Source organism: Leucoraja erinacea, chromosome 17 (assembly GCF_028641065.1).
Source record: "Leucoraja erinacea ecotype New England chromosome 17, Leri_hhj_1, whole genome shotgun sequence".
In the NCBI taxonomy this organism is placed as follows: domain Eukaryota; kingdom Metazoa; phylum Chordata; class Chondrichthyes; order Rajiformes; family Rajidae; genus Leucoraja; species Leucoraja erinaceus.
In genome coordinates, this window is record NC_073393.1 from 4284455 (window position 1) to 4306415 (window position 21961).

Consider the following 21961-nt stretch of genomic DNA (forward strand, 5'->3'; position numbering starts at 1 on the left):
ATTCAATGTGATCATGGCTGATCATCCCCAATCAGTACCCCGATCCTGCCTTCTCCCCATGTCCCCCTGACTCTGCTATTTGTAAGGGCTCTATCTAGCTCTCTCTTGAAAGCATCCAGAGAACCTGCCTCCACCGCCCTCTGAGGCAGAGAATTCCACAGACTCCCCACTCTCTGTGAGAAAAAGTGTTTCCTCGTTTCCGTTCTAAAAGGCTTACTCCTTATTCTTAACTGTGGCCCCTGGTTCTGGACTCCCCCAACATCGGGAACATGTTTCCTGCCTCTAGCGTGTCAAAGCCCTTAACAATCTTATATGTTTCTATGAGATACCCTCTCATCCTTCTAAATTCCAGAGTGTACAAACCCAGCTGCTCCATTCAGTCAGAACCTTTTTCCTCAGGGTGGAAATGTCCAACACCAGAGGGCATAGCTATAAGGTGAGAGGGGGAAACATTTCATAGAGATGTGGCAGGGCATGTTTTTTTTACACACAAGTCTTATAACACATTGCCAAGGGTAGTGCTAGAGTCAGATATGATGGTGTTCTTCAAGACGCTTTTGGATGGAAGTGCGGGGAATAGAGGGATATGGATCGTGTAGAGGCTGATGAGATCAGTCTAACTTGGCATTGTGTTTAAGAAGGAACTGCAGATGCTGGAAAATAGAAGGTAGACAAAAGTGCTGGAGAAACTCAGCGGGTGCAGCAGCATCTGTGGAGCGAAGGAAATAGGCAACGTTTCGGGCCGAAACCCTAAGGGTTTCGTCCCGAAACCCTAAGGGTTTCGTCCCGAAACGTTGCCTATTTCCTTCCTTAGAGTTTCGGCCCGAAATGTTGCCTATTTCCTTCGCTCCACAGATGCTGCAGCATCCCGCTGAGTTTCTCCAGCACTTTTGTCTAACTTGGCATCATGTTCGACACAAAAACGATGGGCCAAAGAGCCCGTTCCTGTGCTGCCCTGTTTTATCTTCTATAACAGTAGGTATTCATCATCCCTAGAAATGATCCAACATAAGGATTCAATACAGCATTTATAATTATACGCACCATCAAGTGCACATTGGAACATTTTAACATGGTTTTGCATTATTTTAATGAAGTGACGTTACCTGTTTGCACAGTTGTCGCGTCCCAATTTAAGTCAAATTCTGAAGATTCACTTTCTTCAACTAGAAAATAAAACAGAGAAGGGCATTTGAGTTACTGTTCATTCCCGGCTGGTGTAAGGTCCAACAGATAAGGCATACAATTGGGAGGTACACGAGCTACGAGGCTCATATCCACAGAAGTGCACATACAGTAAGGGTGGCACAGCAGTAGAGTTGCTGCCTTACAGCGCCATGGATCCGGGTTCGATCCTGACTACAGGTATTTGTCTGCACAGAGTTGGCACGTTCTCCCCGTGACCTGCATGGGATTTTTCCGGTTTCCTCCCACACTCCAAAGACGTACACTGGTTTGTAGGTTAATTGGATTTGGTATAATTGTAAATTGTCCCTAATGTGTGTGGAATGGTGCTAGTGTATGGGGGTCGGCACGGACTCGGTGGGCCAAAGGGCCTGTTTCCACGCTGTATCTCCAAACTAAACTAAACTGCGTCCTCTAGTATTTTTATATTTCCACCCTGGGGGATAAAAAGGTGCAAGTGCCTACCCTATCTATGCCTCTTGTCATTTTATATACTTCTATCCAGCATTTCAAATCCAGTTTGTCCAACCTCTCTCCCTGTGGCTGCACGGAGTTTGTACATTCTCCCTGTGACCTGCACAGCTTTCCTCCCACACTCCAAAGACATACAGGTTTGTAGGTTAATTGGCTTGGTCTAATTGTAAATTGTCCCTAGTGTGTGCAGAATAGTGTTAGTGTGAAGAGATTGCTGGTTGGTGGGCCAAAGGGTCTGTTTCCGCGCTGTATCTCTAACCTAAAGAATAAGAAACCATTTTCTACGTTGCACCATCAGAGCACCTTAGGCTGACTTGCCCATGGACCTTTGATTGTTTTTTTTTTTGCATTTTATTGCAGAAGGTATTCAAAAAAGTAAAAATGATTGTAAGAAGTCCAAGCTAGACAAAAATGCTGGAGAAACTCAGCGGGTGAGGAAGCATCTATGGAGCGAAGGAATGTCCAAAATCATCTTTGGAGTCTGAAGATGGGTTTCGGCCCGAAACGTCGCCTATTTCCATCGCTCCATAGATGCTGCCGCACCCGCTGAGTTTATCCAGCAATTTTGTCTACCTTCATCTTTGGCAATCAGACTTGAAAAGTAAAGCCATGAATATAGGACAGCTAATCTAAACAAGGGTTCCCACCCAAAACGTCACCTAATCATTTTCTCCAGAGATGTTACCTGACCCGCTGAGTTATTCCAATATTTTGTGTCTATCTTTGGTATAAAGCTGCATCTGCAGTTCCTTTTTATTACAGCTAATCTGAATGTTGACTTAAAAAAAAAGTTACCAACACAAACTTCTCTGAAGCACTCAGAGGATGGTGGATATATGGAACAAGCTGCCAGAGGAGGTAGTTGAGTGGGTAAAATAAGACATTTAAAGGACACGTGGGCATTTACAGGGATAGGAAAGGTTTAAGAGGGTTACGGGCCAAACAAGAGCACATGGGACAAGCTAAGATGGGACATCTTGGTGGGCATGAACAAGTTAGACTGAGGGGCCTGTTTCTATGCTCTACGGTTTGATGGCAAACAGTGGAGCTGTTAGTATTTTGAAACTCCCATTGGCTTAGTGCGAGGATTCTCAGTTAGGGAGTGTTGCTCTGTTGGAGATTCCATTCTTTAGACGTTTATTCAGAAGCTCCATTTGCACGCTCCAGTGAATGTAAAAGATCAAAAGAGATTTAAGAGCAGGGGATTTCACCCAATTACTTGCCCAATAATGATCCCCAAGTCAACATTATTAAAACTAGGAACTTCAGTCCCATGGTCTATAAAATCTTTGTGTCTACTAATTGACTGTCACAAGCCCTACATTAAAAACAGCACCTACAAGTCCTCCAAGTACTTTAGAATATCATAAAGCCATGGATAGAGTTATTTAAGTGCAGACATTTATCTGTTTGAAAGATATCCCCTACTCCCAATTCCTCCGTCTACGCCGCATCTGCTCCCAGGAGTAGTGTTCCATACTAGATCATCGGAGATGTCCTCATTCTTTAGGAAACGGGGGTTCCCCTCTTCCATTATAGATGAGGCTCTCACTAGGGTCTCCTATATATCCCGGAGCACCGATCCTGCTCCCCCTCCTCCCATTCGCAACAAGGACAGAGTCCCCCTTGTCCTCACCTTCCACCCCATCAGCCGTCGCATACAGCATATAATCCTCCAACACTTTCGCCTCCAACGGGATCCCACTACTGGCCACATCTTCTCATCTCCACCCCTTTCTGCTTTCCGCAGAGACCATTCCCTCCGAAACTCTCTGGTCAACACGTCCCTTCCTACCCAAACCACCCCCTCACAGCACCTCATATTTCGTTTGGGTAGCTTACACCCCAGCAGTATGCACATTGACTTCTCTAACTTTAAATAGCCCTTGCTTTCCCTCTCTATCCATCCCTTCCCCCTTCCCAGTTCTCCCACAGGTCTTCTGTTTCCGACTACATTATATCTTTGTCCCACCCACTCCAGACATCAGTCTGAAGAAGGGTCTCGACCCAAAACGTCAACCATTCCTTCTCTCCAGAGATGCTGCCTCTCCCGCTGAGTTACTCCAGCACTTTGTGTCTACCTTCGATTTATACCAGCTTCTGCAGTTCTTTCCTACTTTTATCCGTTTAGTTTAGTTTAGAGATACAGCGCAGAAGGAGGCCGTTCGGGCCATCGAGTCCACACCAACGATCCCCGCACATTAACACCATCCTACTCGCACTAGGGTCAATTTACATTTACCAAGCCAATTAACCTACAAACCTGTAGGTCTTTGAAGTGTGGGAGGAAACCAAAGGTCTCGGAGAAAACCCACCCAATTCACGGGGACAATGTACAAACTACGTAGACAGCACCCGTAGTCAGGATCGAACCTGGGTCTCTGGCGCTGTAAATGCTGTAAAGCAGCAACTCTACCGCTGCGACACTGTGTACCCCTTATATGGAGAAGGAGAAACAAAATTTACTGACCACTTCATTAACCTTTGCGATCATATAGCCAAATCCAAAACTACTCCCAAAGAGCAAAACCTCTGAGATCCCCTGCTCTTCAATCCCTTTGGATCGTTGGATGTTCACCGGAATGTGCAGATGGAGCCTCTTAAAGAAGGGCGGAATCTCCAACAGTCCCTAACAGGTGAAGCCTTGCAATTAAACCATTGGGAGCTTCAGAATACCAACAACTCCACTATTTGTCATACAGTTTAGACTTAGTTCATAAATACAGCATGGAAACAGGCCCTTTGGCCCATCAAATCCACGCTGACCATCGATCTAGTTCCCATTCACACTAGTTCTAAGTTATCCCACTTTCTAATCCACTCCCTACACACTAGGGGCAATTTACAGAGGTCCAATTAACCTACAAACCCACACGTCTTTGGGATGTGGAAGGAAACCAGAGCTCTCGGAGGAAACCCATGCAATGACAGGGAGAATGTGCAAACTCCACACAGACTGCACCCGAGGTCAAGATCGATCCCGGGTCTCTGGCGCTGTGAGGCAAGCGGATCTACCCGCTGTGTCTCCGTGCCGCCTACAAATAGGAACACGCGCTAAAAAGTATAAATGCAATACTAAATGTCAGTATTGTCAGTAAATAGACAAACATCTTCCAAAGAACAAAAGGCAGTGGTAATCGGGTTATTATTAGGTTATGGGATGAATGGGAGGCTAAGACTTAGCACTAAATGGAAATTCCATGACTACTTAGAAATTTAAGATGAAATTTGAAAACCCTATTATTATATCAATCCTATTTCCAAAGCTGAGGCTTTGGTAATTTATTCCAGAAATCTATGAAACAAATAGATATGCAGAAGACACAGGATGTATCAAATTATAAAGAACCAAATGCAAATGCTTTGTAAGTTTAACTCAGAAACGGAATCTTCTTCTAACCCCAGTAAAAATAAACAGTAGCTACATTCAGAAACACTAAAATGTGGGTCTGTAACAACTGGATTACCACTGCCATTTATTCTTGGGAAGATGCTTGGATTACATTTCGTACTCGTTAAAATCCCAAACTGGTATTCAAAAAAATGAAACTATAACATGTATATATCTGTGTGTGTATATGTGTGTGTGTGTGTGTGTGTGTGTGTGTGTGTGTGTACACACACACACATATATATATATATATATACACATACATATACACGTATTATATTATAATATATATATATATATATATAAAAAATACACTCAAGCACACACACACACATCTGAACAAGGGTCTCGACCCAAAAGATCACCCATTCCTTCTCTCCAGAGATGCTGCCTGTCCCGCTGAGATATCTGCTATATACATGTATATTCGGGCAGTGGGCAAGTGCTGTAGACCTGCACGGGAAGGTAGACGCTCACGCCCCCACGAGTCTCGGGCAGATGGGGCTCGTCAGTCAGCCAGGGAAGACAGTCCATCTAGGAGAGGGAAAACCTCCATTGCCTTGTGGCCGTATCCAGTCATGGAAAAGGCTCCTGGAGTAAACCTCAAGAAAATCTGGAGTCGGACCCCCTAAGGCAGTTCGTCGTTGTCTACAACCTCGCTCTGGCAGCTCCTGCGACGGTGCTGGTGCCAAACTGTAACGGCCCTGCTGTTCCTTTGGATCGATCAACGACGTGGAGAAGGGGGATGTGCTGCATGGGCAACAGCCTGTCCTCCATATAACATCGCCCAGGCTTGCATCCGACCAGGGTGCATCACCCATGGCCAGTCATGACCAAGAGGGGCTTACTAAATGTATATTTTATATTTATTTGTATACACACACACACACATATATATATATATATATATATACACACATATACACACACACACTTTTTTTCAACTTTTTTTGTTTTTTTAGTATGTTTTAAAGTGTGTTTTTTGTGTTTCTTTGTGTGTCTTGTGTGTGGGGTGGTGTGGGGGGGTGGTGGAGGGGAGGTCGCCCCCCCCCCCCCCCCCCCCGTGGCCTAACAACGAGGATCGGGCGGCCTTTCCCGGAGACGCACTCGGGGCTTCAGCGGCGGGCGCAGCGTGGACTCTCGACGTGGAGCGGGCGAGCCCTCGCTGGGGCTCACCGGAGGGGAGCGCTCCGTTTCGCTAGCCCGCGGCAGCCGGCAGCCTGATCCCGCGGTCTGCAGACAGCTGGGACTCTGGAGCCCGGGATCCCTACGTGGGGGACCCGGGAGAGAGAAGGAGCTTCCACCGCCGGCCCACGGCCAACTTCTGTGCCTTCCACACCCCTAGAGGGAGCTTGAATGCGGCCCTGCGGTGGTGCGGTGTTTGCCTGACTTTAAATTTTACCGCCGGCCTGCAGCCTACCTAGTGCGGTCTCGGTGGGGAATCGATCCTGGACTGACTCTGCTGCCTGACCACGATTCATTTCACTTGCCCTTTCTGTGCAATGTGACCACATGATGAAAACTGTGGGTGTTTTGTTAAATTTTTATTGATTGTGATTCTTTACATTGTAGCTGTGTATCATGCACTTTATGTGCAATGTGACGATAAAACTGATTTATTGATTGATTGTACATGTGTGTATATACTGTATACACACTTTGTATTACATGTGTGTATATATACACACACACACACACAGCCAAGATTCACAAAGCCACAAATCCCGTTAAATTTTAAGCTGACAGATAGAGATAAATAAGTTATAGCCTCGTTCTTTAAAGGACCACTCAAGAAAAAAAAACTTGGTGGAAATCTTCTGTTGCCCAAAATAGACGGACATTAGCGGCACTTGCCCCATGTCACAGGGTTGCAGTGTGGCTCTGTGCAGTCTCCTCTCTCCCCACTGTGGAGTGGCCATTGCACAGAGCTGCTCCACCAGACGCCCGCATGCAGACCACCTGCTGGCTGGTGAGCCCCCCCCCCACCACCCAATCACAGACTCAAGAGTGTTTTATTCTCATGTGTCCCAGATAGAACAATTAAATTCTTACTTGCAGCAGCACCACAGAAGATGTAAACATAGTGCACTGTGAACAATAGGCAATAGTTGCAGGAGTAGGCCATTTGGCCCTTCGAGCCAGCACCGCCATTCAATGTGATCATTCCACAATCAGTACCCCGTTCCTGCCTGCTCCCCATATCCCTGACTCTGCTATTTTTAAGAGCCCTATCTAGCTCTCTCTTGAAAGCATCCAGAGAACCCGAGGCAGAGAATTCCACAGACTCACCACTCTCTGTGAGAAAGTGTTTCCTCGTCTCTGTTCTAAATGGCCTACTCCTTATTCTTAATATAATATAATAAACAAAAAGAAAAAAATGTGTGTATATATACACACACATACTCAGAAGTACACACATATATATATATATACACACATACATATGTACACACAAAAAATGTACCGCTACACCCATTGAGCTATTACTCAAGGGGTAGTCTAACAACACCTCACATCAAGTAAGACCTGAAAACTAATTGCATGGGAACACCACCGCATGCAGGAAATATTTCACCAGTCTGTCATCATCCCTGGATCATAATCCTGGAACTCCCACTCACTTTCTCTGAGAATAGCTCTACCCAAGACCACAAGAAGGTGCATAGCTGTAGATGTGTCTACCACACAGACCAGACTCCTCGTCATTGACTCCATCTGCACCTCACGCTGCCTCGGAAAAGCAGCCGACATAATCAAAGACTTGTCCCATGCCAGTCATTTCTTCTTCTCCCTGCTCCTGTCCGATAGAATGTACAGAAGCTTGAAAACGCGCACCACCAGACTCGGGAACAGCTTCTTCCCCTCTATTATCAGGCTTCCATAAGCTAGTGTACTGTCCGATTCACCTCAACCCCATTGCGGACATTGGACTTTATCTCCGGAACTGATGCGCTTCTTCTTCTTGTCGAGTCCACACACAAGATTAGAAGTTGTTCAGCCAGAGCTGAACGCACTTCTTGGCATCTGCATACGATGGTGTCTGTCTTGTCGCTTCTTGTGCGTGGTGGTGGAAAGTATGGTGGAAACAGGGCCGCGACGTGAATGCTCTTTCCCCGACCGACACTGATGCGTTACAATGCTGAGAACAATATTCCGCACTCTGTATCTTCCCCTTTAATCTGCCCGTTGTAGTTTGAGTTTAACTTGAATGTCTTTATGTAGGGTATTATCTGATCGGGTTGGACAGAATGCAAAAAAAAAAAAGGATTTTCACTTGATGCACGTGACAATAAGAAACCTAAACCGACAGCACTATGGGACAGTGTAGGAAGCAACTGCAGATGCTGGTTTAAACCAAAGATAGTCAAAGTGCTGGTGACGTTTCGGGTCGAGACCTTCTTCTTCATTCCTTCTCTCCAGAGATGCTGCCTGTCCCGCTGAGTTACTCAAGCATTTGTGTCTACCTTCGATTTATACCAGCATCTGCAGTTCTTTCCTACACTTTTATCCGTTTAGTTTATCTTCGGTTTAAAGCAGCATCTGCAGTTCCTTCCTACACAAGCTTTCTGAAGCCGACAGCTGGGAGATCCGTGATAATCAGGCCACGCTGTTGGACTTTGCAGAATCTGCCAGAACAATGCAGGGCAGCCTCAGCCCATGATGTCCGGCCACAAAGCTGGGCCCAGACTCAGTCCCAGCATCAGCACTAGCATTACAGCTCTCTACCACTGCCAGTTTGATTCAGATTCTTCACGGGAATAATTCTGAATATAGACACAAATGCTGGACAATAGACAATAGGTGCAGGAGTAGGCCATTCGGCCCTTCGAGCCAGCACCGCTGTTTACTGTGGCTGATCATCCACAATCAGTACCCCGTTCCTGCCTTCTCACCATATCCCTTGACTCCGCTATCTTTAAGAGCTCTATCTAACTCTCTCTTGAAAGCATCCAGAGAATTGGTCTCAAATGCGTTCTGAGGCTGACAATTCCACAGACTCACAACTGTGTGAAAAAGTGTTTCCTCATCTCCGATCTAAATGGCTTACCCCTTATTCTTGAACTGTGGCCCCTGATTCTGGGCTCCCCCAACTTCGGGAACATGTTTACTGCCTCCAGCATATCCAATCCCTTAATAATTATATGTTTCAATGATATCCTCTCATCCGTCTAAACTCCAGAGTATACAAGCCCAGTTGCTCCATCCTTTCAACATATGACAGTCCCGCCATCCCGGGAATTAACCTCGTGAACCTACGCCGCACTCTCTCAATAGCAAGAATGTCCTTCTTCAAATTTGGAGACCAAAACTGCACACAATACTCCAGGTGTGGTCTCACCCTGTACAACTCCAGAACTCTTTGCTCCGCTTGTTATGAGGCCAACATTCCATTAACTTTCTTCACTGCCTGTTGTAACTGCATGATTACTTTCAGTGACTGGCGGACAAGGACACCCAGATCTCGTTGTACTTCTCCTTTTCCTAACTTGACACCATCCAGATAATAATCTTCCTTCCTGTTCTTGCCACCAAAGTGGATATCCTCACATTTATCCACATTAAACTGCATCTGCCCACTCACCCAACCTGTCTGAGTCACCCTGCATCCACATAGCATCCTCTTCACAGTTCACACTGCCACCCAGCTTTGTGTCATCTGCAAATTTGCTAATGTTACTTTTAATCCCTTCATCTAAATCATTAATGCATATATTGTAAATCGCTGCGGTCCCAGCGCCGAGCCTTGTGGTTACTCAGGAGTAACTCAGCGGGTCAGGAAGCTTCTCTGGAGAAAAGGAATGGGTGACATTTCAGGTCGAGGCCTCTCTTCAGACTGAGAGTCAGGGGAGAGGGAGACATGGAGATATGGAAGGGCAAGGTGTTAAAGCGAGAGATCAAAGTGGATGAAGTTAAAGAAAAATGTAGTTATGTTTCATTGTTAGCTATGGGGAAGATGACAACGAGACATACAATCAGTAAAATTTAATCAGGTCAGTGAAACTAGTCAGAGAACTAGGATGGGGGAGGGATATACAGAGAGAGGGAAAGCAAGAGTTACTTCGTTTTTTGAATAATTCTGAATACTCACTGGAAAAATTCCAAGATTATAATGTTTGATCATTTGTCTTTGCTTTCTTTCATAGTCATACAGCGTTGGAACAGGCCCTAGGACCCAACTTGACCACGCTGACCAATATACCTCAACTACACTAGTCCCGCCGAAGATAGACACAAAATGTTGGAGTAACTCTGCGGGTCAAGCAGCATCTCTGGAGAAAAGGAATAGGTGACGTTTCGGGTCGAGACCCTTATTCAGAAGTTCCTTCCTGCACTAGTCCCACCTTTGATCCATATCCCTCCAAACCTATCCTATCATGTGCTTGGCCAAATATTATTTCAACCGTTGTGATCGGGCACCAACTAAAAGTAAATGCCAAGAACACACACGCCACCCAAGGTCCATGCAGCCAGCACTAGCCTGGATTTAATTCAGGAACTATTGACGGCTTTATTTTCTCCAATCAAATTCACGTGTGGACAACTGCAGGTCAGAAATCCCTTGCATCATGTCCAGATTGAATCACTCACTTGGAAAGGCGAATCTGGCTGAGCTCATCTGTCAACGGTTTGAGTTGACTAAGGGACCAAATAATTTCAATATACGAACAACCATTAAAAAATAGCTTTGTGCACTCAGACAAATCTAACTGTGGAATTAGCTATGTACTTGTGAGCCACTCTACCACTTCTTCCTGCTCTCGGCTTTTGTAATCTTGGCTATTATATTAGCATCATTTTTCAGATGAATCGAAAGTTGTGGTATTTTCTCACTTACCCCCGCCTTTTCTTCCTGTACATTACACAGGGGCACAATGAACAGGGCTGAGGAGTCTTTTTGGACTTCAGCAAAGCCTTTGATAAGGTTCATTTTGTTGGCCGTTCTGCAAGGTTAGATCGCATGGGATCCAGGGAGAGCTAACTAACTGGGTACAGAAAAAGACTCAAAATGCTTGAGTAACTCAGGGGGTCAGGCAGTTTCCCTGGAGAACATGGATAGGTGACCTTTCGGGTCTGAAGAAAGGTCCCCACCCGAAACGTCATCTATCCATGCTCTCCAGAGATTTTGCCTGACCCATTGAGTTGCACCAGCACTTTGTATACACTGCACAGCTATGACTGAGCACAGACACCAGGGCCCCATTCTATTTCTTTCAAATGTTATCAACTGTACAATCTACTGTAAATGTCCAAACCTTTCTAGTTCAAGATTCAAGAGATTCACGATTCAAGAGAGTTTATTGTCGTGTGTCCCGGATAGGACAATGAAATTCTTACTTTGCTTCAGCACAACAGAATACAGTAGGCATGAATACAGAATTTAATCTACGATAGCTAATTTGATTTTAATCATGGATAATTAGATGTTATCAATGATAAGCACCTGTGCAACTCCTGTAACCATTTGCACTTCGTGACGCCTTAACTCTGGACTTTGCATCTTTCACTCACCCCTTGGGTTAGTGATCTTATTCAATGCCAAATAAAGTCATGTAAAGCTCTAATTTCTCCTACAGCAGTGGGCAAATCATTATAGTTTAACATCCACCACTTCTCTCAAATAAAAATGTTGCCCCATTCAACGCTGCAAAAGGAAAGTTTCTCCACGTGTTATTTTATTATTTTAAATAAAAACACAGACAGCTTGGGTGATGTCATTTTCATCAATTAACTCTCTTAATCTCTTAGTCATCTTCTGTCAATGACTCCAATTATTGTTGACTACTTATATGAAATGTGGGGGGGGGGGGAAATGAAACAATTATTTTAACTACTAATAATAGTCTGTTACGTGAAATGTATTTGGACACGAGTAAAGGAGAACAGTTGTATAAGAAGGAACTGGTTTAAACCGAAGATAGACACAAAAAGCTGGAGTAACTCAGCGGGACAGGCAGCATCTCTGGAGAGAAGGAATGGGTGACGTTTCGGGTCGAGACCTTTCTTCAGACAAAAGAGAACAGTTGTTCCAACAGCAGAATAATTGAAACTGCCCCTTCATTCCTTCAACAAAATACCCATGCCTGCCACATCAAGAATCCACACCCCTCTCCCTCTCTCCCAGACATTCATTGGTAAAACAAAGGTTTGAATCCATCCCAATAACGACATCATTTATCCTGTCTGCATGCCAAATACTGGCAGTGCGTTGACCTTGTCTTTTGTCATTCTCCATAAACAGCTGCAATACTCACATGTCCAGTAGGGGGAGCACTACGAGACACAGTAACTACATTATCTTGAGCCTTTCACACAGACTGCTACAATCACAAATATATTTTGATTACATATTCTACCTTGCAGCTAAACTTGAATAACATTTCAGCAGCACCAAGGTTTTAGGTTTTCCAGGTTTAACCCAATAGGAAAATAAAACACCTGAGCATATTTTCAAATGAATCACATTTAGGGTCTCTCTCACAAAGAGCCAGCCTAATTGTACATAGAGATGGTATTTCAAAACATTTAACACAAAAATCCTATAACCAATGTAAAATTACACAGAGGTTAAAATTGTCTTTTATTAAACTACACCTACTAATTGAAGAGCTGTGTAAGAAAGAACTGCAGATGCTGGTTTAAATCAAAGATAGACACAAAGATTGTTAAGGGCTTGGACACACTAGAGGCAGGAAACATGTTCCCGATGATAGTGGAGTCCAGAACCAAGGGGCCACAGTTTAAGAATAAGGAGTAAGCCATTTAGAACGGAGACAAGGAAACACTTTTTCTCACAGAGAGTGGTGACTCTGTGGAATTCTCTGCCTCAGAGGGCAGGTTCTCTGGATGCTTTCAAGAGAGAGCTAGATAGGGCTCTTAAGAATAGCGGAGTCAGGAGATATGGGGAGAAGGCAGGAACAGGGTACTGATTGGGGATGATGAGCCATGATCATATTGAATGGCGGTGCCGGCTCGAGGGGCCGAATGGCCTACTCCTGCACCTATTGTCTATTGTCTAAAATGCTGGAGTAACTCAGCGGGACAGGCACCATCTCTGGAGAAGGAATGGGTCCATTTATCATGCCAATGAGCATAGGAATTCCAATTTTGAAGGATCTCAACATACATCATTTTTAATCTGTTGACTTTTCTTGCTTATCAGTCAGTATCTATGAGTATCATGTTTACAGGCCTGTTATGTTGTTGCAAGTAATCATAGTATTGTTCATTTTCAGTAAATATGACAATTAAACACTCTTGACCTGATATTCTACTGAGCTTAATTAAACTGCCAGGGCCAGCAACTTATATACATTCTAAGAGCATTCAGTTTAAGGAACGCCACCTATTCCTTTTCTCGAGAGATGCTGCCCGACACACTGAGTTACACCAGCATTTTGTATCCAGCTCCTGATTGTGGAAACAGTTTTGATATTCAGTTAAAGGTAGGCACAAAATGCTGGAGTAAATCAGCGGGCAAGGCAATATCTCTGGAGAGAAGGAATGGGTGACGTTTCGGGTCGAGACCCTTCTTCAGACTGGTATTCAGTTACGTAGCACTCTACCTGTGGCTCAACTTCAATATAATGCTTGGTTTGAGCATTTTACATTATTAAAAGCTAGTTATTTATCCACTGTGACAGAACAGCACCTGGAATGATTCAGAACAATGTGGTTACAAAATCATACCAGAAATGAATTTTTTGGTATCATATTAATATTCAGATCATATGGACAAACTGGATGCTACAAACACAAGACTCTTTTCAGTTTTGTTTACTTTATTATTGACACAAAATAAACTTTTGTGCCCAAGCCAAATTTGTGCAGCATGATTCAGTTCCTGCTGATTTTGAAAAGCAACAGATTCACAGCAATTAGAATTGGAAAATAGTTAATATTTCATTGCTTCATTTTTCCAATATCTTCAGCAACATATTTTCAATATAGCACAGTATAAGTTATTGTATCAGAGAGGTAAATGCGACAGCCATCCTATTATCACTAATCTGCAGGTAATCCTAACCGTGGCACAGCTGTAGAGTTGCTGCCTCACAGCGCCAGAGACCCGGGTTCTATCCTGACTACGGGTGCTGTCTGTGCGTTCTCCCCATGAACTGCTTGGGTTTTTTCCGGGATCTCCGGTTTCCTCCCACGCTCCAAAGACGTACAGGTTTGTAGGTTAATTAGCTTGGTGTAAACGTAAAAATTGTCCCTTGTGTGTGTGTAGGATAGTGTTAATGTGCGCGGACCGCTGATCGGTGCCGACTCGGTGGGCCGAAGACCCCGTTTCCCTGCTGTTCATCTAAACTAAACTAATGTTACACAATATATCCTGGCCACGTGTAAACACAGCGATACTTCATGTGGTAAATCAATCCCATTCAGTGAGGTACCTGCAGATTCTGCCATAGGCTTTCAAGGCATGGGAAGCCAAGGACCAATAAACACTAACATCTCAAATAATCCTCGCTTCTCCACTGCAGCCAACCATCGCATTCACAGACAATCTTCATGACGGAACGGAAAAGTGTATGTTTCTTCAAATTTTTACTTTTGTCTGGTTTACAATGCTGACTGGAACTACTGCTTCCCACCATTGGCCAATGGAGCTCAATGTTCAACTAAAAAAGCCTCAGATTCATTTTAAAAATGAAGGAGTGGCACGGTGGCGCAGCGGTAGAGTCCCTGCTTTACAGTGTCAGAGACCCAGGTTCGATCCCGACTACGGGTGTTTGTCTCTACAGAGTTTATACATTCTCCCCATGACCATGAGTGTAATCTGCGGGATCTCCGGTTTCCTCCCACACTCCAAAGACGTACAGGTGTGTAGGTTGATAGGCTTGGAAAATTTGTAAATTGTCCCGTGTGTGTATAGGATAGTGTTAATGTGCAGGGATCGCTGGTCGTAGTGGACTCGGTGGGCCGAATGGCCTGTTTCCGTGCTCTATCTCTAAACTAAACAATGGTGTACAAAATCCGAACCTTCTTGCAAGCGATCTAACTTCCAAAGGCACAGAGCAAAATGGTTAGGTACAATGTGGAAAATAAAACAGCTGACATCAATTAAATGACAATCAAACAATGAAATCAATTGAAGAAGGGTCTCGACCCGAAACGTCACCCATTCCTTCTCTGCAGAGATGCTGCCTGTTCCGCTGAGTTACTCCAGCTTTTTGTGTGTCCATTCAATGAAATCCATGTTCAGCAGAAAACTGTTTGTATCAATGAGAAATGGAGACACAAGGGAGTGCAGGTCAGGTCAGGCAGAGTCTGTGGAGGGAAATGGGTCTGGAGATGGCTCCCGACCCGAAACGTCGCCTGCCCCGGATGTTGCCTGACCTGCTGAGTTCCTCCAGCATTTTGTATCAATAAAAAAGTGGATTTTAAGCAATCAAAATTTGGAAGGCAGAATTCAAAGACTTTGTAATCATCATCAACAAAAATGTAGATGCCATTCGTTGAAAAATCTGCGATGAAAGCATCCATCCTCAGCCCCAATGGATATTCATGTCAACCCAAGCAGAATATTATAATACTGTTATAATAATTTCCAACATACTGAAGGTTGGAATTTTGGGTCTCTCACCGACAATATATTATTAAACATGACTAAATTAGAACCACATGGGACCCAGAAGTTCCATATCACAACCTCTTTGATTCTGATTAACTACGTATTAATCATACCACAGCAGTGGTTTGCAAATGAGCATCCTAACAACCAGATAATGAGTTTCTTACTGCTATATTAAAAATCGAGAAACTATTGCAGACATTTTGATTCTTCATTTTTAATATTCCAGATCAAGTTTGTGCAAAACAGCACGGATTTAAGTGGAAATATCAATCAATGCATGTCGGCAGTGGCCTGAAACCGTATTCAATAATATTTGGAACTTCATCAGTGAACCTACAAAAGTAAAATAAGTGAAGCATAGCATTCATCCTTTTTTCGTGGACCAAATTCATATTGCAAGCAGAACAAGCCAAGTGGTTGGCCAACGACGATCAAGGTATCATGAGGTGACTCTACATTTTTATCAACTTTGGGCTTTTGCTGCACACCTCATCATTTGAACACCAAAAAGATTCTACAGAGATTTAGATTTCATTGTTTGATTGTCATTTAATTGGACTTGAATCATACAAAATGGTGCCGGAAACATGGCGACTCTTATGTACTGCCTCAGTGTAATCTACAATTCCTACACTTTTGTATTAAGTATGATTGGCCTAGTAAGGTTTTTCTGTACAGAATGCAAAAAAAAGACATGTCACTGTACCTGGGTGCATGAGAATAAAGTACCATTGCACCTGTTGAGCAGACGATGATTTCGACAGGTGATTAAAATAAACTACATTGATCCGTACACGTCTTCTTTTGTAAATGATATTCTCACTACATGCCGCTTTTAACCTGATCCTCAAGCAAATGGCCCACAGCATCCTGACTCCATTAGCAAAGCTTTGACAGTAAAGAGGCTGCCAAGCGGTCACTGGCCAAGCCCTGCCGCAAACCCCCCGTATGCTTTGACAATCAGCTACGCCTTGCTGTACACATTGACAATCAGCTAAGCCTTGCTCGAAGCTTTCACCGACTGTCAAAGCTGTTCTGAAACGTAAACATATTAAAAAAAAATTAAAACTATTTAAACATTTTTGAGAAAATAAGCAAATTAGCTAATAATATCATGATTAACATTAGGAGCAGTACGGTGGCGCAGCTTAATAAATGCTGGATTTCCAAGAAATTTCATGTGCAGTCTATGATGTATTTTGGGCTCTGGATCCTGGATTGCCGCTGTCTCACAACTCTAGAGACCCGGGTTCAATCCCGACTGTCTGCATGGAGTTTGCACGTTTTCCCTGTTTCCTCCCATATCCCAAAGATGTGCGGGTTTGTAGGTTAATTAACCGCTATAAATTGCTTCTGGTGTGCAGGGAGTGGATGAGAAAGTGGGATGACAAGTGGGTGTGAACGGGTGATCGATGGTCGGTGTACACTCAGTGGGTGGAAAAGCCTGTATCCGTGCTGTATCTTTCAATAAATTAATAAGTTGGGCCGGAGGACCTGTTTCTATGCTCTATGAATCTGTCGAAGAGTGCCTCTCACATGTTCATCTAAGTGTATGCAGAAGACCTATCAACATTGCCATTTAGATGTCACTGCAAATGATGGCACTTTCATTCACTGGCCCATTAGCAAAATCCAGACAACTACAACTGTAACATGTGCAATAATTCTGTTTTTACATACTATGGCAATATATACCATGCCATGGCATGTATTAGATCTTTGCTTCTTGCCCTGGCAATCCAGGATCCAGAGCCCAAAATACACCATAGACTGCACATGACATTTCTTGGAAATCCAGCATTTATTAAGCCCCAGGATGTACCCAAATGCGCATGAATTTCCACATCCTCGTCACTATTGAGCAACTTGAACACAATGGTTACTTTCCTGGAATGAACCACCTTTGTATTATGTAAGAAAAAGAAACTGCAGGTGCTGGTTTATACCAAAGATAGACACAAAATGCTGGAGTAACTCAGCGGGTAGGACGGCATCTCTGGAGAAAATATTTCAGTGACCTTTCAGGTCGGGACCCTTCTTCAGACTCTGGAAGAAGGGACTGAAGAAGGGTCCACGGCACGAAACATCATCAATCCATGTTCTCCAGAGATGCTGCCTGACCCGCTTGAGTACCTCCAGCACTTTGTGTCAACCTTTGTATTAATATCACGACATATTTTAAAGAATCTGACCCATTTCCCCACAAAAAAAAGTACAATTATTTTTGTTTACGATGACTGTTTTGTTTAGTTTATGATGTGAATGAAATTATATGGCTCGTTTCGTTCAGGAGACATCTGTGCATAGACATTAAGTATGATTTTTGGATAGACAATTCATTTCAGCGGACTCAGATTCTAAGATGTTGTGGCAAAATAACTTCAATCAGAAAACTGGATGTTTTCTCTGAGCAACAACTGATTAGCTACTTGAAGCCTTTGCCGAGAATCCAGTTACCTCCCACTGACATTATTTGGCTATTAAATTAAACATGGTACAGTTGTAAGAATTGCCTATATTACATTTGGCATTATCTAAATTTGACCAAATATAATTATATTTCTCCTCATTTGTCACTATCTACAATGTTAGTAAAAATTCTGGACATTAGTTCTTGAATTTCTGCAGCTAAAACCAGGCTGATAACAGGTCTGGGAATGTTGCAAGTCAAGAACTAATGTCCAGAATTTTTACTAACATTGTAGATTTTCCATCCCCACCTGGAAGCTTGTGTAGAAAGGAACCGCAAATGCTGGTTTACACCGAAGATAGACATAAAATGCTGGAGTAACTCGGCAGCGCAGCAGCATCTTTAGAGAAAAAGGATGGGCGACATTTCGGTCCGAGACCATTCCTCAGACTGTTCAGACAGCATCTTAGTTTAGTTTAGTTCTGATGTCCACCGAGTCCCTGCACACTAACACTATCCTACACACACTAGGGACAATTTACAATTTTATCGAAGCCAATTAACCTACAAACCTGCACGTGTTTGAAGTGTGGGAGGGAACCGGAGCACCAGGAGAAACCCCACACATGTCACGGGGAGGATGTACAAACTCTGTACAAGCATCCATAGTCAGGATCGAACCCGGGTCGCTGGCACCATAAGGAAGCAACTCTAAGACTGCACCCCCATGCCACCCTTCACTGTTCAGTCTTAAGAAGGGTTCCAATTCAAAATGTCGCCCATCTCTTTCTCCAGAGATGCTGCCTGACCAACTTTTACTGCAAAGCATGTTATGAATATTGCATTCATTAATTGATTCACTGGATCTAAATTTATAAGACCCTTCTTCAGACGTCTTGACCCGAAACGTCACCCATTCCTCTCACGTGTCGGTTAAAGGAATTGTCAATTGTACAAAGGTTTTTATCAACAGCACATAATTTATCAAAAATTTGCAATGTACCTCAATCAACAAAATTATTAGCCATGTGACCAGATAGCCTCAGAATTAAAGGGTGCACTTTTAGAAAGGAGATGAGGAACTTTAGTCAGAGGGTGGTTAATCAGTGGAACATTGCCTCAGAGGGCTGTGGAGGCCAAGTCAGTGGATATTTTTAAGGCAGAGATAGACAAAATCTTGATTAGAACAGGTGTCAAAGGGCATGGGGGGGGGGGGGGGGGGGAGGCAGCAGGAAATGGGATTAGGAGGTAGAGATCAGCCATGATAGAATGGTGGAGTAGACTTGTTGGGCCGAATGGCCTAATTCTACTCCTATAACCTGTGAACATATGCGATCTTATGAAGTGTGTTGCATTGTTTCAATGAACTTTAGTGAAACAATTATGTTATTCATGACCACAGTGGCCAACTAGTTTTACTTTGTAAAACGATACGACAGAACTTTATTTATCCCAGGAGGGAAGTTGATCTGCCAACAGTCATAAAACGCAAGGTACATGAAACATGAATTAAAGTGACAAGTGGAAAGGATTGGGGATGTGCAAAGATTTGGGGAGGGAGGGAAGGGGGCGGTGGGAGGGGAGTCAGTCTCAGTCAACTCTGTGACACAAGGGGGAGGAGATGTACAGTCTGATAGCCACAGGGAAGAAGGATCTCCTGTGGCGTTCTGTGCCGTATCTTGGTGGAACCAGTCTGTTGCTGAAGGTGCTCCTCGGGTTGACCAGCGTGTCATGGAGGGGGTGAGCCATATTGTCCAGGATGCTCCGCAGTTTAAGGAGCATACTCCCCTCCAAGACCACGTCCCATGAATCCAACTCCGCCCCCAGGATGGAGCCAGCCTTCCTGATGAGTTTGTTGATCCCGTTGGCATCCGCGTCCCTGTTGGCCCAGCACACGACAGCGAAGAAAATGGCAGTGGCTACCACCGATTGGTAGAATATCTGTCGCATCTTACTGCAGGCGTTGAAGGAGCAGAGCATTCTCAAAAAGTACAGCTGGCTCTGTCCCTTCTTGTACAGGGCCTCAGTGTTCCTGGACCAGTCCATCAACAAATACCATGTATCTATCGTAAAAGGAGGAAGGAATTCCCACAAAGCCAAGGACAAAGGCAGCTTGTGAACTGCATAATACAATAAATGGGTCAAAAGCTTTCATGATGTATTACCAAACATTTCAGACCTTTGGCTTAGCATGACCTTTGTAGACTCAATGACACATGCTATTCCTTTATATTGCCTTTCACCTAGTTTATTCTATTGTGAGCATCTGTAGGGCGTTATAATCATTCAAAAGAATAAATATGGGAAGGAGAAAAGGACAGTTAGATTTAATAGATTTAATGTGGAGTTTATTATTTAATTATTCTGGCTGGTAATAAATTTTAATTCATCTCAATGGAAATAACAGCAATTCATGCATTTCTGCTGGAATATAATCTTAAATATTCAGAATCTTGCCAAGGCAATATGTTGTCAGTCAATCCTTAAGATGGTGTAATTTCCACAAAAGAAAAACAAATCAGAAAGTAGGAAATACTGTGGGGGGAAAAAGTGCAAAAATTGAATGTTGAAGTGTTTAAGAAAGAACTGCAGATGCTGGAAAATCGAAGGTAGACAAAAATGCTGGAGAAATTCAGCGGGTGAGGCAGCATCTATGGAGTGAAGGAAATAGGCAATGTTTCGGGTCAAAACCCTTCTTCAGTCTGAAGAAGGGTTTCGACCCGAAACGTTGCCTATTCCTATCACCCCATGGATGCTGCCTCACCCGCTGAGTTTCTCCAGTATTTTTGTCTATCTTGGATAAGTTGAATTTACTTTTTGGTTAAAATTATAGATAATAGCAATGAGTTGAATAGATACTTAAGGTTTGCATTATTTCCTGCATAACTTTCAAGTTGTCAACAAGATCAAGACTACGATAGGTTAATTTAGTTATTCCTTCAGCGTGGCAACACAGGAACTTCGGCCCAACATGCCCACACCAACCAACATTTCCAATCTACATTAGTCCCACCTGTCTGCATTTGCCCCACTTCCCTCGAAACCTGTCCTATCCATGTACCTGTTTAAATGTTTCTCAAATGTTCAGGTAGTCTCTGCCTTAACTACTTCCTCTGGCAGCTGGTTCCATACACCCACCATCCCTCATGATCCTATAAATCTTTCCCCCTTCACCTTAAACTTATGTCCTCTGGATTAACACAGGTTGTAATACGGAATCCTAAAACTACAAGACATGAAGTTCTTCTGCTCAAGATGGATGTCAAAACTATTAGAAAAATCAATGCAAACCCTAACCTTTAGACTGCTGACAATCTATAAATGTATTTGAATGACTTAGTTCAGATCCCTTGCTAGTAGTTTAAAGGTCAAATCGCTTCATCTTTCTTATAATATTACACAAAAAACCTGAAGTACCTTTCTTAAAATGTAATGTTCGTTCGAAATTGTTTTCTATAATACCTTTCTTCTAATTGCTTACGAAAACTTGGTAATATTACCCTTAATTAAACAGGTCGCAATATAATGCAGTTTTGTAAAAGAAAAATCAATTTCCAAGAATCGACAATTATTTTTAGTCATAATCTGCATCATCCTTTGGAATGAGGTTTAATCTGCCCACAAACTAGACGTTGCAATCATCAAAGGGAACAGAGGAAGAAAATAACGACACAAAACAAGGGAGCCCCAGACAAAAGTTCTTTCAATAATTCATACTTTAACACCAGGCCTGTACCCACACTACAATACAGATGTTGATTTGAAGATGTGACTAAAAAAAGGTCCCAACCTGTTCTCCAGAGATGCTGCCTGACCCGTTGCATTAATCCAGCATTTTGTGTCTATCTTTGATATGGAGATTGTTCGCCTGAGAGAGGTGTAGTGGAACAGCTAACGGAGCCTCCCTCCTCTGTGTCACTGA

The 21961-nt window shown here is 43.4% G+C and overlaps 1 protein-coding gene across 3 annotated transcripts in view; it reads right to left on the bottom strand.

Moving 5' to 3' along the window:
* Window positions 1-21961, bottom strand: part of znf423 (zinc finger protein 423) — a 356073-nt gene that overhangs the window by 298573 nt on the left and 35539 nt on the right. For all 3 annotated transcript variants that reach the window (XM_055648398.1, XM_055648399.1, XM_055648397.1), the window contains exon 2: window positions 1107-1166. In XM_055648398.1, the coding sequence (XP_055504373.1) occupies window positions 1107-1166 (60 nt within the window). The remainder of the gene's footprint in view (window positions 1-1106; window positions 1167-21961) is intronic.